At 40.8% G+C, this 16,159-nt stretch overlaps 1 protein-coding gene across 5 annotated transcripts in view; it reads right to left on the reverse strand.

Moving 5' to 3' along the window:
- Positions 1-16,159, reverse strand: part of GRIK3 (glutamate ionotropic receptor kainate type subunit 3) — a 324,916-nt gene that overhangs the window by 93,195 nt on the left and 215,562 nt on the right. For all 5 annotated transcript variants that reach the window (XM_074305178.1, XM_074305177.1, XM_074305176.1 and 2 more), the window contains exons 6-7: positions 10,342-10,515; positions 8,070-8,213 (exon numbers count right to left, since the gene is read on the reverse strand). In XM_074305178.1, the coding sequence (XP_074161279.1) occupies positions 8,070-8,213; positions 10,342-10,515 (318 nt within the window). The remainder of the gene's footprint in view (positions 1-8,069; positions 8,214-10,341; positions 10,516-16,159) is intronic.

A 16,159-nucleotide genomic window follows, 5' to 3' on the forward strand; every position in this document is an offset into this window, starting at 1 on the left:
GAGAGAGAGGGAGGGAGGGAGAGAGGGAGAGATGGAGAGACAGAGAGAGAGACACACACAGAGAGAGAGAGAGAGAGAAAGAGAGAGAGAGGGAGGGAGGGAGAGACGGAGAGACAGAGAGAGAGACACACACAGAGAGAGACAGAGAAGAGAGAAAGAGAGAGGGATGGAGAAAGAAAGAGAGGGAGGGAGAGGGAGAAAGACACAGACACAGACACATAGAGAAGCAGAGACAGAGAGACAGAGAAGAAAGGAGGGATAGTGGGAGGGAAAAGGAGAGGGAGATAAACAGAGATACCAGAAATCAGAAAGAAGAGGATAATGTGTCAGCAAGGATATGGCCTGAGGAAAGGCCATTTTATTTGGCAACTAAGAGATAACTGTAAAGAGTACAGTTTCAGTTGAGTGGTAGGAATGGAATAAATCAGTGAATGGATAAGCCTTTGTTAGGTACCTACCATATGCCAAATGAACGCTTGCCAAAAAAGGCAATTTTATGGAGAATTCACACAAAAACAAGTGCTTATGAGATGGTCAGAAAAAGGACACTTTCAAGGTCTCTCTTAAGAACTTTAGAATTGATTGTATGACATGGGAGACACTGGCACAGGACTGCCCAACATGGCGTGCCCTCATCAGAAAATGTGCTGTGCTCTATGAGCAAAGCAGAACTGCTGTAACTCAAAAGAGGCACGAGATGTGCAAAGTTGGAGAATCCACCCCAAATGTTCATATGGACTATTTGTACCTGATCTGTGGCAGAGCATATCAGCTCATATCAGTGACAGTTGGACTTACTGTAACTTGAATCTAACTTAGTGATGTCATTTTGATTTTCTTTGAGAACGAAGGACACCAACCAACCATTGTCATAGGCAATGAGAATACAAAGTCAAAAATAAAGGAATCTTGCCCTCAAAGAGCTTATATTCCTATCAAGGAAACAACATGCATATTAATGAATGAAAAAACACGTTTAATATACCATACCAGATATTGTGCCAAACATTGGGAGAACAGACACAAGCAAGCTGAACAATCCCTGTTCTTAAGGAAACTTTTATTCTATAGGGGAAAGGCAACACGTTCAGGGGAAAAGGGATAATGAAGAGAATAGGGACACTTTCATAGTCTGGAAATGGTGGTCAGGAAGTGCCTTGGAGACCTAATTTGGAGAAAGATAAGTCAAGAGCTTATTTCTTAGCCATAAAATTTACAAAAATAACAAGGCCTTTAAATTGGGAGAGAATGGGAAAAGGCTCCAATAGAAAGTTATATTTAAGCTGAACTTTGAAGGAAGGTGGAAATCCTAAGAGACAGAGGAAAAGAAGGATAATCTAAGCCTGGGAGACAGCCCTGTGCAAAAGCAGAGATGGGTTATGGAGTGTCACATATGAGAAACAGTAAAGAGGCCAGATTGGTAGGACAAAGGCTACATGAAGGGAATTAATGTGGGAAGGGGGAAGCATGCAAGTGAGTAGGCTGGAATCAGGCTCAGAAGAGATTGAATTGGCAAATGGAGCAGTATGCATTTCATCCTAGAGGCAGTAGGGAGCTACTGGAATTTATTGAGCAGGGGAGTGATGTGAGCAGACCCGTGCTGTAGAAATCTCACTGGCATCTGTGTGGAGAATGGATGGGATAAATTTGCTATTATCTAGGTGAGAAGTAATGAGGGCTTGAACCAGACTGGTGGCTGTGTGAGTGGAGAAGAGGGGAAGGCAGATTGCAAAGAGTTGAAGAGTGAGTGGGTGGTGAGGCAGTTACAGAAGCCAGCACCGATGATTGTTTTTAGAATTTATCAGTGGAAAGGAGGAGAAGAAGGTAGTTTGAGGGATGCAATATGGGAAATTTTGGGGGGAGAGATCTGAGCATATTTGCTAATTTGTGGGAAAGGAAGCAGCTAAAAAACAGAGAGGGATGTACTGGAGAGATGGGATGGAAAAGAGAGTAAGGTCTTGGATTAAGTTGGGGGATGGGAACAAAAGCACAGATGGAATGGTTAACCTCTATGGGGAAGATAGTCATCTCATCTCAGAAAAGAGATAGGAGGGGAGAGGATATTGAGATCAATTCTACTTTGGTCTTTGGATCACCTGGTCCCATAGCTAACAATCAAGTGAGAATTAGAATTCAGAATCCTTTGCTTTTAGTCCATTTTTTTCTTATTACTTTATCTTATCTCTCCCAGCTTGTGGGAAGACCTGAGGGGAGCCTAAGTTCACCACAAACTCAGTATGAGTCAGCAGTCAAAAAGCTACTATAATCTTAGGCAGTGTTAATGGAAGTCTAGTGTCCATATTGAGAGAGTGATCATTTTGCTAACTTTTGCCCAGGTCAGGTAACATTTGAAGTATGTGTCCAGTTGTGAGTGCCTCATTTTAGGAAAGACACAGACAAGTCCTTCCACTGAGGTCCTTGTATAGGGTAGGTGCTTAAAAATGCTTATCCCATTAAATTGATTAAGAGGTTTTAAGGCTCGGAGGAGAGGAGATAAGAGTGTTTAGGTCTGACGGCTGCTGTGGTGGGGTATGGAAGGTGGAGAGACTTAAGGAGAGAGGAAATAGGTTTGGAAGAGACTGAGAAATTTGATAGAGAGCTAACAAGAGATGAATAAAAGGTTTGCCAAATAACAGTAGGAGTACAGGGAGATTAAATAGCATGAATTTGTCAAGGACCCAAACAGCCGGGTTTTGAGACTTTCTCCAGCAATGCTCTGCAATCCAGGATATAAGTGGATTTGTTACTGGTGGGCAACACTGGAAACTGTCATAATAATTCAAGTGTTTGGAAAGGAGATTTTTCAGCGCCTTTCTCCTCTCTCCCAACCTAGTCCAACCCTGTCCTGTCCCTTCCTTGGGACAGACTCATCCTGTGTCAAAGATATCTGAATTCTAACCTTCACTTGATTGCTTGCTACAGGGACCAGGTGATCCGAAGTCAACTCCTCCATTTTTCAGGGATTTGATAAATCTGATCTAAAGAATTCTCAGCCAGGCCTTCCTCTGGATAGGCATGTAGCAGGGGGGAAGGTAGAAGGGGGTGTGTGTGGGCCCCTTAAAGAACAGTGACCTTGTCTATTAATGACTCTGACCTCAAGAGGAAACTGTAAAACAAAATGTCAGGGCAGTAAAGATCATCTCAATGCCAGGGAAGGATCTACCATTCCTGCCTGCCTTTGTCTCCTCCACTCTGAGCCACCACAAGATAATACAGACTTGATGAACTGGAACTTTCTGTTGCTTAGAGCAGGTAGCTGACCTGTTAGAAGGTACTCTTCCCACTTCTGCCAGGGGAAGGAGATTGCTCAAGGGAAACTCAGGAGCACTCAGAAAACAAAGCCAGCATGGGTTCATTGGGAACAAGTCATGCCAGACTAACCTAATTTCCTTTTTTGACAGGGTTACTAGGTTGGGTAGATCAGAGGAAGGCTGAGGATATAACATGCCTGAATTTTAGCAAGGCATCTGACAGTCTCTCAAAATAGCCTTGTGGACAAGATGGAGAGATTTATAACCATTTGAATAACTGGACCCAAAAAGTATTGCTCTATTAATTCACATTACCTTGGAGAGAGTTTTTTAATAGTGGCCTCAGGATTCTGTCCTTGGCCCACCCTTGTCTTTTAAAACCTTTATTTATTATGACTCCAATACAGGCATAAATGGAAATGGTAAGTGTTAGAAGGATAGTTAAAACACTGGATGAATTATGATTTTAAAAGATTGTGACAGGTTAGAATAAAGGGCCCAATTTTATAGTGGCATTTAGTAGGGATAAATGTAAAGTTTTATGCTTGGGTTCATAAAGTAAACTGCACCAATACAAATGTGAAATAACCAGTTTAACAACATAAATCACAAAAAGTGAGAGCTGAAAGGGATTTTTGAAGTTATCTATTTTTATCCTGTCATTTTGAAGATGGGAAAACTGAAAACTAGAAATGTTGACTGACATCCAAAGCCACACAATTAGCAAATGAATTATAAGTAGAATTCTGGCTTCCTTACTTCCATCCAGTGAATTCTCCCCCACCTCTATTACACTATCCTGTGGCCCTCAGTCCTGTGAAAACTTTGGGGTTTTAGTTTCTCTCCTTGTTCTTTTTTTTGGGGGAGGGGAATCAATCACATCTAATTCTTCATGATCCCATTTGGAATTTTCTTGGCAAAGATGGAGTGGTTTGCCATTTCCTTCTCCAGCTCACTTAGCAGATGAGGAAACTGAGGCAAACCACAGGATCACAAGCTGGTAAGTATCTGAGGCCAGATTTTAAATCAAGTTCTCTTGACTCCATATCCAATGCTCTATCTAGTTGCCTTTTCTTTCCAATTTCTCTCAGTCTCCTTTGATCTAGCACAAAAAAAGGTCATACTTGCTGCATGTAGATATTCCCCAGAGCTCAGTTTTTGGCCTTCTTTTTTACCCTATATTATTTCAGTTGGTGATCTCATCAGCTCCCAAATTTAATTATCTAATCCTAACTTCTCCATTGACATCCAGTTTGATATCTTCAACTATCTAATGGTCATCTGGAACTGGATCTTCTGTAGACATGTTAAACTCAACACACCTAAATCAAATTCATTATCTTTCCTTCCAAACCCTCCCTTCTTCCAAACTTTCCACTATTTTCTAAGGTACCATCATCCTCCCAGTTTCCCAGACTTGCAACTTATGAGTCATCCTAGACTAGTCACTCAGCCTTTCCCCACCCAAATGGTTACCAAGTCCTATCTTTTTACCTTCATAGCATCTATTGTCCCTTCTCTCCTATGATCCTGCTATCAGCCTGGTTTAGCCTCTTATCATCTCATGCCTGCATTTTTAAAAATAGGTTACAGATTTGTCTCCCTATCTTTATCTTTCTCTCTGCATTAGACCATTCTCCACTCAGCTGTCATATTCATCTTTCTAAATCACCAGCACAAATCTCACTATCTCACACATATACCACCCCTTTCCCCCATGTGATAAGTCCCAGTGCCTCCTTATCACATCAAGAATCAAATAAAAAATCCTTTGTTGGCATTCAAAGCCCTTCATAACCTGCTCCCCTCAGTTTAGTCCTCTTATGTTTTTTTCATCCTCACATTGATGATTCAGTGACACTGGCTTCCTTGTTGTTCCTAGAATAAAACATTCTATATCTATCTGCACGTTGGTCATTCTCTCTGGCATTCTGCTGTGCCCAAAATTCTCTCCTTCCTCTCTCCTTTTTGGCTTCCCTTGCTTTCTTCAAGTTCCTGCTAAAATCCCACCTTCTGAAGGAAGTGTCCCACTCCCCTACAATACTAGTGCTTTTCCTCTGTTGATTATCTTTAATTTATCTTGTTTATATCTTGTTTGTTTATTTATTTTTTTGCTTATTGTTTCCTCTCCCTTCAATAAGATTATAAACTTTTTGATGTCAGGGACTATTTTTTTTTTCACTTAGCACGGTGCCTGGAATAGAGCTAGTGCTTAATAAATATTTATTGACTGATTGACAAGCAATATGAGGGTCAACAGTATAACTGAAAGTCAGAAAAGTTTAGGAGGTATTAAGAGAAGCCCAGTGCCCAGAGTGAAGGAAAGGGGGACCATCTCATTGTCCTCTGCCCAGATCAGATCACATCTAAAGTATTGTATCCAATTGTGAGTGCCTCATTTAGGAAGTGAATTGTCAGTCCTTCCTTTCAGAAGGTACTCTTCTGAAAGGTACTCTTCTGGCAGGGGCACCCCAAGCTAGAGAGGCTAAGGCCCACGAAGGTCTCTAATGATGGAATAGCAAGAGGATTAAAAAATTGGATTTCAGAAAGACCTATCTGATGGAGAAGTATGAAACACATAAGAATGAGGCAAACACCAGGGATTTTTCCAAAGCAGGGTGGTCCTCCCTTCCTACCAATGGCAGGTCAGTTCCTCCAGGGCCAAAGATAAATAGACTGTCCTGTTTGGGTTTCTGATTCCCATCATTTATATATCCCATTGGATAGACATCTGAGCCTATACTTTTATTTTATGTCACACTCCCAGGGAACCCAGGAGGTACAGTGAATAAAGCACTGGATCTGGAATCAGGAAAACCTGAGTTCAAACCTGACCTCTAACACTTGCTAGCCATGGGATGCAAGTTCAGATACTTAACCTCTATTTGCCTGTTTTTCTCAACATTTAAATGATACTAATAATAGCACTTCTCTGGGTGGTTCTGAGGAACAAATGAGATCTTTGTAAATTACTTGAAACAGTGTCTGGCACACGGTAGACACTTAAAAACTCCTCGATTCCTCCCCCTCTAATCCAAGATTGCAATCCAGGGACCCTAACCTTCATGGCACAACCCCCAATGCTCTTTCTTACATTCAGGTAAATAACTCTAGTTGCAGACAGCTAAAGGCTGTCAAGTATTTAGCCCTAGGGATTCCCCCCTCCCTAACTTGCCCGTGCACTGATCTTCTGATCTTGTCCATTCTCTCTCTAGGGTTGGCAGAAAGAGGGATGGAGAGAACAGATAGAGCAGGAACAGGCAACAGGAGGCCCTTTCAAATTTTATCTTCTGACCCAGGCTCCCACTGAGGGCCTTGGCTGGGTCTAGAGGTACATGCTGGGAAATTGTTTTGGGGAGGAAAAGGCAGTTAGAAAATTACTGGAGTCAATAAAATACCTTTAGTTAGCTGTACCATTATGGGGGAGTCAACTGTTCATGAGAAAGGAACCTTGGGACTCAGAGTGGATTGAAATCTCCATGGGAGACAGACATATTGTCTGCACTGGGAACCACTTATGTGGCTAAGTTGCATTAGCAGAAACCAGTCACCAAAATGGGGAGGGGGACTGTGCTTGACAAACTCCATCTGGAGTATTGTGTTCAGTCCTAAAAATACATTTTAGGGGACAGCTAGGTAGTACAGTGGATAGAGCACCAGACCTGAAGTCAGGGGGACCTGAGTTCAAATCTACCTCAGACAGTTAACACTTCCTAGCTGTGTGATCCTGGGCAAGTCACTTAACCCCAATTGCCTCAGCAAAAAACAAAAACAAAAAAACATTTTAGGCAATATGGTGTAGTTTTCCAGAGAAGGGTGGCTTAAATGGTATAGGATTTGAAGACTATGCCATATAAAGAGCAGCTGAAGGAACCCAGGATTATTATTTTAGAAAACGCAATATGGGGGAGATGGAATGATCTTCAGGTTAATGGAAAAGAGAAGTTATACTTCTTGGTCTCAGAGGAGAGAGCTAAAAACATATGGTGAAAGAATTGGGGACATATTCAACTTAGGGAAACAAAAATCTTATTGAATGTGAAATAGGCAGTGAATTCTGTCATTGGAAGTCTTTAAGTATAAATTCTAAAAAGCTTCTTAACTTGTAGTGAGACTAAAGAAATCTCTTCCAGCTCCAAAGTTAGGATCCTAGCCTTCTATGATCTTAACATTTGAGCAGATACTATGTCTATTCATTGGTCATTTTCTAGAACGAAGGTACCTCACCATACTTTGGTTCTAGTTTAGAAGCAAACAAGCCTTAATTAAGCAACTACTATGTACCAAGCACTTTACAAATGCTATTTCATCTGATCCTTAAAGCAACTCTGAGAGGTAGGTTCTATTATCATTTCAGTTGGAGAATTTAAGGCAAGTACAGATTAAGCGACTTGATCAGGGTCACATAGCTAGTGAGTGTCTGAAGTCACAGGTCTTCTTCATTACAGCCCGATACTCACTGGAGATCTGTCTGAACATATTTCACCAAAACATTAGTGTTTCAAGAACATCCTTCCCTAATCTTGGGGAAAGCAAAACAGCTAGGGATATTGAAAGAGCTTGGGGTTGGGGGACACAAGATAGAGCTTCAAAGTCTGGTTTTGCCATCATGATGCAAAGCCCTCCTGTGCCTCAGTTTCCTCCTGGGTGAACAGAATGAAACTGGTAATCCTTATTCTACCCACCTCATCAAGCCATGGTAATCCTCGCCCAGGGCCCTGGCCACAGGGTGCCCGTTCTTTCTCCCTCCTCCCTGCCCTATTCTAGGGCGAGGGTTTTGTTCCCCACTCCGTGTTGGTCCACACAAGGAATACTCACTTCTTTGATGAAATTCATGAAGCGACCTCCAAAGCGCCAGGCTTTGTGACGGTGACACTGCAGTGAATTGACGGTCATCTGAGGGGCCCTCTGGTAGCACACAGAGACGATATGAACAGCATCATAGAGCAAGGCTGCGTCTGTCTGGAATGGAAGGGTAGGGGGGCAGCAGAGCTCAGGACAGCTTCCCTGAGGACAGCCAAGGGGGCTGTCCCACTCTCTATCCCTCCTCCAGCCACTCTCCTCTACTCAGTCCTGGGGCTGCAAAAGGGACCATTTATCCCTGCCCTTGTTGTACAGAGGGACTACTCCCAAATCTCTCCAATGCAGATCTCTTCTCCAGTTCACAAAAACAAAACAGAGGCAGCAGACACAACATGGAACTTTCCCAGCACCAGCACCCATGGTCCTTATCTATCTCAGCCCAACTACTACAAATGGGACAGGACTGCTTGGGAACCCCACTGCCTCCTGGGGAAGCCCGGTCTGATCCAATGGGACTGTTAGCTCAGCCTTCTGGAGAAAGGCTGTGTCATCTGTCCCAACGGTACATTCACATGAACAGAGGCAGCCAGACACATTTATATCTCCATACTGACACATGCAACTACACTGAGATACACACACATACACACACATACATACACATAAATATATATACACACATAGAGGTATATAGGTATATACACACATAATACATATATACACATATATGTAGCTATACACACATCTGCAGACTTAGATATGTGCCTGCAAAAATATTTTCCTGCATATAAACACATCTCTGCACATACCTCATGGGCACAATATCTAATACACATACATATTATTTTCTCTGTATATTATCTTACTTAGCACTTCTGTGTTACAATGATCATATTATTTTAATCCCCATTTTACTGAAGGAGAAATTAAGGCTCAGAGATGTGAGTTTCATGACCACATGGCTAATAAACATTGAAGACAGGATTTGAAACTAGGTCCAACTGGATTCAATTTCAGTATTCTCTGTTAGACCAAAGCTTCTTACACTTTGGATGCTTTTATAACTGAATGTTGGGATCATGGAAAATTTGATAACAGTAAAAGGTACCAAATATTCCCCTAAGATTTAATTCTTTATGTAAAAATAAACAAGCACATCTTGTCTCATTAATATGGAATTTTTGTTTTTGTTTTTAATAAATGGTAAAACTATATGTATACCAGAGAATTATTTAAAATATATTTCTTCATGATTTATTATCAGTAAATGTTTGATTTTATACTTAGTTTTTTTAAATAATAGCTTTTTATTTTCAAAATATATGCAAAGATAGTTTTCAACATTACCTTGGCAAAACATTGTGTTTCAAATTTTTCTCTCTCTCCCCTAGACAGCAAGTAGTTCAATATATGTTAAATATGTGCAAATCTTCTTATATATTTATTTTATATAATTATATACCTGAGATCAAGTAAAAATTTCTCTGGAAAAAATGGGTCATGAGTGAAATAAGCTTGAGAAGCCCTGTACTACATCTGAGTCTCTGTATCTAATGTCCATGTATACAGAAAAACATCCAAGTTGCTGCTTATTTGCATAATACTTGGTGCGGTGGAAAAGAACACAGAATTTGAATGCTCCTTCTGCTTCTATGAGATTCTGGACCCCTTTCTCTCCCTGTGCTTACTAATAGGATACTTCCTATTCTGTAATGAAAGACTGAGACTAAATGGTCTGTAAAAGAAGCATACACACATACAAGGACAGATTTGCACATGTGCTTGTATACAGTATAACAAAGATGTCATATATCTACATACATCCAATGTGTATACATACAAAATATGTTTATATATATGCGTGCTACTTTATTCATATACACATTAAACACACACACACACACACACACACACACTCAGATATGCAGACATACTGACAGGTACCTTCATTTATTGATTATCTGCTCATCCTCCCGCCCCCACAACAGATAAATCATCTTTAAAAGAGACACCCACCTTTTATCTTCTTCCTGCCATACTAGGACTGTCAGGAAGGGGCTAGAATGCCACTTAGCTTCCTGGGGCTGAGGTCTTTGTGTCAGCTAAGTAGATGACTGGCACAGATATGGTTCAGACTCACCTCCCACTCAGGAGTGATTATGGCCCTTAGGGTGACTCCAGTTTCACCAAGGCCAGTCCCGCCTGGTCGCCATAATTATGGATGGGCCAGGAGGAACCCCTCCCCATTTCCCCTGCTGACTCCCCTGCCCTGCCCTGCCCTGCGCACCATCATCACCCCATCCAGCAGGCCAGACTCAGCCCGAGGTGCCGCCTGCAACCTCTCCATGGACCACTTCTCTACAATGGCTGAGACATGGGGGTTCTCCACATTGAGGATCCGGAACCCTGTTAGATTGACTCCAGAGTAGCGGTAGGGTTCTAAGTCTAATGCATAAAGATCCTTGAAAAGAAAAAGAGAAAGAGAAGGAAATCAGTTTAAATTATCTGAACACTTCCAAACTGGCCCTTTCCTCCTCTCTTTCCCCGGGACTGCAGCCAAACCAAGAGGTGGCAAAGGTCAGTAGAAGGAACCCTGATACTGAGTCAGGAGATTTGACGGGCAGCAGATAGAGGCAAAGTGCTTAGCACAGCACCTGGCACATAGTAGATGCATATAAATGTGTGTTCCCTTTCCTGAATCTCAATAAATAAAAAAAAAAAAATAATAATAACCAACATTATGATACATTGCATATATTATCTCATTTGATCTTCACAACACAATGTTCACAACCCGGGAGGTACAAGCAGTATTTAGCTCACTGCCTGGCACATAGTAGGTGCTTAAAAAATGTCTTTTAGTTGATTGCTACTATTATTCCCATTTTATAGATGAGAAAACTGAGGTGAAATTGGTTAAGTATCTGGCCCAGCTAGTAAATGTAAGGCACGATTTGAACTTGGGTTCTGATACTTAATCATTTCTCCTCTCAGGAACTCATTTTCCTTATTTATAAATTGGGACATCTTGTGTTCTAAGGCCCCTCTCAGCTCTGACATCTTTGTTCTAAGGCCCTCCTAGCTCTGACATCTTGTGTTTTATGGTCCTGTCCAACTCTGACATGACAAGGACAGGAAACATTTCTGGGTAAGAGACAATAGAGCCATGTAGCTATCAGGTCTCTTCTCCCTCCAGGTGTAGTGCCTCCAAATGATTGAGGTGGGGCCTCTAAGGTCCTTGACCATTCTAGAGCTTTTCCCTCCCCCCAATCTGCCTTGTCTCCTATCTCTAAGCACTGCTTGATGTTGTACTAGGAATATCCCATCCCCAGCGGGGAATCAGGGAACTAATTAGGTTTGTTGGGACTCTCCGGTTGTATTTTACTTTCTACAGCTACAATTATCCCAGATTTTATCATCCAAGCCAGCCATATTTACAATTTTTCTGTTGAATTAATTATGTTCTGGAGGAGAGATGAAGGGTAATAAAACTCGGAGCACATAAAACAGAGACTGCCACACTGGGCTGGCTTCAGCTTGGCCCGAGATCCTCCTAATTGATACTAAATTCCCTTTGTTCTGCCTTCCCTCACAAATCCACCTTCTATGGCTTTTTTTAAGGGGGGAAGGAAGGGGTCAGAAGGGGAACAAAGTTCTTTCTATAAAAACAGTACATTTCACAGGATTTTAGATTTAGGACTGAAAGAGACCATCATCTATTCCAAACCTTTCATTTTACAGGAAAGGAAACTGAGACCCAGACAAAGGAGGGGACAGATTCAGATAGGAAAAGGGACTAGACTAAGGTAATACAGCTTAGTAAATAGCACAGCCAGAATTTGAGGCTGAACATGGGCCAGTAGAATTGGAAACAGTATCTCTATTAAAGTAGGACTATGGGATAACATATATTCTAAACTGTGTTGTTATTTCTTCTAATTAGAGTATGAATTCCTTTAGAATAAAATAGGTCTTACAGTCAGGTGAAATAGGTTTGGAATGAGGAAAACCTCAGTTCAAATCTTGCCTCAGAAACTTAAGAGCTAACAGTGTGTGTCACTTAATTTTCCTGTCTTTAAGTTTCCCTGTCTGTAAAATGAAGGAATTGGGTCCAGTGGCTTCTTGTCCCTGCTGGTTCTAAAGGTATGATGTTACATTTCTTCTCTGGGTATCCCCAATTCTTAGCATAGTGTTTGGACATAGAAAATACATGATAAATGCCTTTCCATTCAGTATCACTAAGAAATTCCCAACAAGTCATTCTCTAGGAAGTACTTAAAGAGCCTACTATATGCAAAGCATGGTGGTGTATGCTGGGAATATGAAAACAAAAATGGAACCATTCTTGCTATTAAGGAGCTATTCTGCTAAAGACTGGAGAAAAGAATATAGATAAGTAAAAATAACAGGGAGGCAGGGAGATAGTGAGGTAGATAAGATGCTGGGCCTGGACTCAAGAAGAAACTAATCAAATCAGACCTAAGAACTGACTAGATGTGTGACTCTGGGCAAGTCACTTAACCCTAACTGACTCTGAAAAAAAAATCTAATAAAAAACAGAAGCGAAGTGAAACCAAGATGCAGGCATGGCATAGAATCTGTGTTGTATGGAGATAAAAGTTAGACTTCTGAGCTGAGTGAACATGCTGACCTATTGCTTCAGAACACAACGATGGAGCAATAGGAAGAAAGCCTGGAAAGGCGGGCTGGAGTTAGATTGAGGTTTAAATGTTAGGCTGAGAAATATGTATTTTGTTTTAGAAGTGATAGGGAGCACTAAATATTTTTGAGCTCAAGAGTGATATAAAGTTATGCTTTAAGATGATTTTATACTGTTTTCAAAATATTTAAATAGTATTTTATTTTTTCCAAATACATGCAAAGAAAGTTTTCAACATTCACCTTTGCAAAACCTTTTGTTCCAAATTTTTCTCCCTTCCCCCCTCAAGAAAACAAGCAATCCAATATAGGTTAAACATATGCAATTCTTTAAGATTATTTTGGCAGTGTGTAGAATAGAAACCACATGATGTCCACAGTATTACTGAGTGTGGCCTGAACAAGGATAAGATGTATTTGGGAAGTATTTAACAGAATAAATAAAAATACAATAAAACATTAATAATGTCAATATGTGCTTTTCTAAGTCAATATTTGGCCCATAAGGATACTTTTGCATGGTTTAGTGATCCCTATTTTTATCTGAATTTAATATCACTTATGTAGATACAGGAAAAGAAAGAGTCCAAAAGATGAGAAATGAATTAGAATATCAGTGATAAATTCTGGGTTATAGATAAAAAGGGTTTCATCAAGAGTGGCAGTTGTATTAGTGGAGAGAAGGAAATGTTCATGAGATGGGTTGTGTAGGTAGCTTCAAAATATGGCAAATGATTCAATGTGAGGGGTAAGGGAGAGTGGGGAAATGAGAATGACTTTGAGTTTGTGAACCTTAGAGATCACAAGAAAATGGCTCCTCTTCCCTCTACCCTTCCTCCCTTCTTTCCTCCATCCCTTCCTTCCTTCTTTCCTTTCCTTTCCTTTCCTTTCCTTTCCTTTCCTTTCCTTTCCTTTCCTTTCCTTTCCTTTCCTTTCCTTTCCTTTCCTTTCCTTTCCTTTCCTTTCCTTTCCTTTCCTTTCCTTTCCTTTCCTTTCCTTTCCTTTCCTCTTCCTTTCCTTCCTTCCTTCCATCCTTCTTTCCTTCCTTTCTTCCTTCCTTCCATCCTTCCTTCCTTCCTTCCTTCCATCCTTCCTTCCTTCATTCCTTCCTTCTTTCCTTCCTTTCTTCCTTCCATCCATCCATCCTTCCTTCCATCCTTCTTTCTTTCCAGAAATAAGAAATTTGGAGGATCAGGGATGCTACCTTGAGGATCATTGAGTTCCCCAATGATAATAGGTTTTCAAACAGAGGCTGGATGACCATTGGTCCAAGATATTGTAGAGGGAATTTCTGCTTAAATATTAATTGGATTTGCATGCCTTCTATAAGTTCTGTTCATTTACTGCCTATATGACCTTAGACAAGACATTTAACTTTTTAGGACTTTATTGGTAAAAGAAAGTGAACTTAATATTATCTTAAGGTCCTTTTCAACTCTGAATCCTATAACTTCTCACTGAAGAGCTTCATTCATTTTTAATTATGCTGATTCTCTAGGAGAAAGTGGGTGGGAGCTAGGATATGAAAGGACACACTGATCTTGGGGCAAGACAACCATTTCTCCCCAAGAAGAAGAGCTTGTTTGAACATTCTTAACTTTTGAAAGTCAAAGAAGGAGGTGTGATACCAATACCAATCTCTCTGATCTGGTATTCCTCCACCTCCAGGCTGTCTGCCTCCCTCTCCTAAGCTGCACCTGTTTCTCAAGGGAGAAATCCCAGTCTTAGCATTTTTCTCAGAAGCTGCATCAGAATGAGCCAATTCTGAGACAGCATTAGGAGAGGAGGACGTGGGACAAGACAGTCACTGGCAGAGAGAAGAAAGGCAGCTTTTGGCCCCTTGGCTCAGTGCCACATTTCTGTTGGAGTTTTGGAAACCATGCAAATTTCTGCCTTTACAAAGGGTTCTGCTTAGAGTCCAAGGTGGGGGGGAGTGATAAATGGGAAAAGGGGATAGAGGCCTCATTAGTGAGGGATGAGAAAAAGAGAGATTAGTAGGTGTAGTCTAGAAAGTTTGTTTCCATCACAAATCCTAAAGGTAGAAACCAAATCTGTTCAATCTGTAGGTTCAATAAACACTTAATAATTGACTTGAGAATACCCAATAAATGTCAATAGATATTTTCAGGAAGATTAGATTTTTTTTTCCAGGTAGGGTCATCTTAACTGTCAAAAAAGTGTTTTTAAAAACCATTGGTTCCATCTTAACATCTCAAAACTTAGGACTTTCCGTAAGGCAGCATTCTCCCTGAAAATCAGAGATGTGGACACAGCTATTTCCAAATATTCAGGCATCTTAAATAGTGCTAAGATAAACATTTCTTTAAATGTTAATGGAGGAATCACAGGCTTCCACTTTGGGAAATGCTGGCTGCAAACAGATGCTTTCAAATAAATAAACAAAAAAAGTTTGATTTGGGCTGTTGAGACTCACTTAAAGAACATTACAAGTTAAGGATTAGAAACACATCTGCAGGACTGACAGGGCCATATCATAAGGCCATATCATAAGATATCATATCATAAGACATATCATAAGATGTCCCTCCTCTCAGAAATGATGAAAATAATCAGACCTTGTATTTAAGTAATATTTTATAATTTATAAGTTGTTTTAAAATGAATGATCTCATGTGTGATCTTTGCAATAGTTCTGGTAGGTAGGATGATGGAATCAATGGTCATTTAGTTTAACTCTCTTCCTTTTAGAAATGAGGAAATTGAGGCTATGGAGGGAAAATGACTTGCTAACCACAAAGATGGCAGCAGCAACAGCTCACACTTCTGCGATGCTTTCCACCCAGTAGCCTTCTGAAATGGATAGGACAGAGCCTCATCCCAAATTTACATTCTCAAGCTGAGGGGAAAAGTGATTTGTTAAGATTATGACTTTAAATATTTCAGTATCAGAGTCATTCCTAAGCATACAGCGTGACTCCTTGAAATCAAAGGAAATCATATATACTATTGTATCCTATTCCCTTTTTTATAGATGAGGGAAAACTCGGGCTCAGAGTGGACAACTTGACCAAGATCATATGGATAGTAGGTGGCAGATTCCGAATTCGATTTCCAAAGCCAGGATGCTCTTTGTATCACATGGCTAGCTCCCATCACTCAGGATGAAAAGCTGTATCCAATCCTCACTATTACCAAGACATGTGTCACTGTTAGAATACGTGGACAGTGAGGAAGCTTCTTTCTACAGTCCTAATTTTTCTCCACAGCTGGATGGGGCCAGGACCTCGGGCACTATAGGCACTGAACTACGCGCAACCTCCCTGCTTGGCAGGAAGTTGTAGCTCTGGATGCCAAATGTTGACACACTGTATTCAGTATCGACTGGGGACCTTTTAGAAACATTCAGTCTAACATAATAGACTAATTCATTAGCACCCCATGGGTCTAGCCGGGGAGATGCTGAAGCACAAGCATCGTGAGCTAGA

Source organism: Sminthopsis crassicaudata, chromosome 3, assembly GCF_048593235.1.
Source record: "Sminthopsis crassicaudata isolate SCR6 chromosome 3, ASM4859323v1, whole genome shotgun sequence".
Classification (NCBI taxonomy): domain Eukaryota; kingdom Metazoa; phylum Chordata; class Mammalia; order Dasyuromorphia; family Dasyuridae; genus Sminthopsis; species Sminthopsis crassicaudata.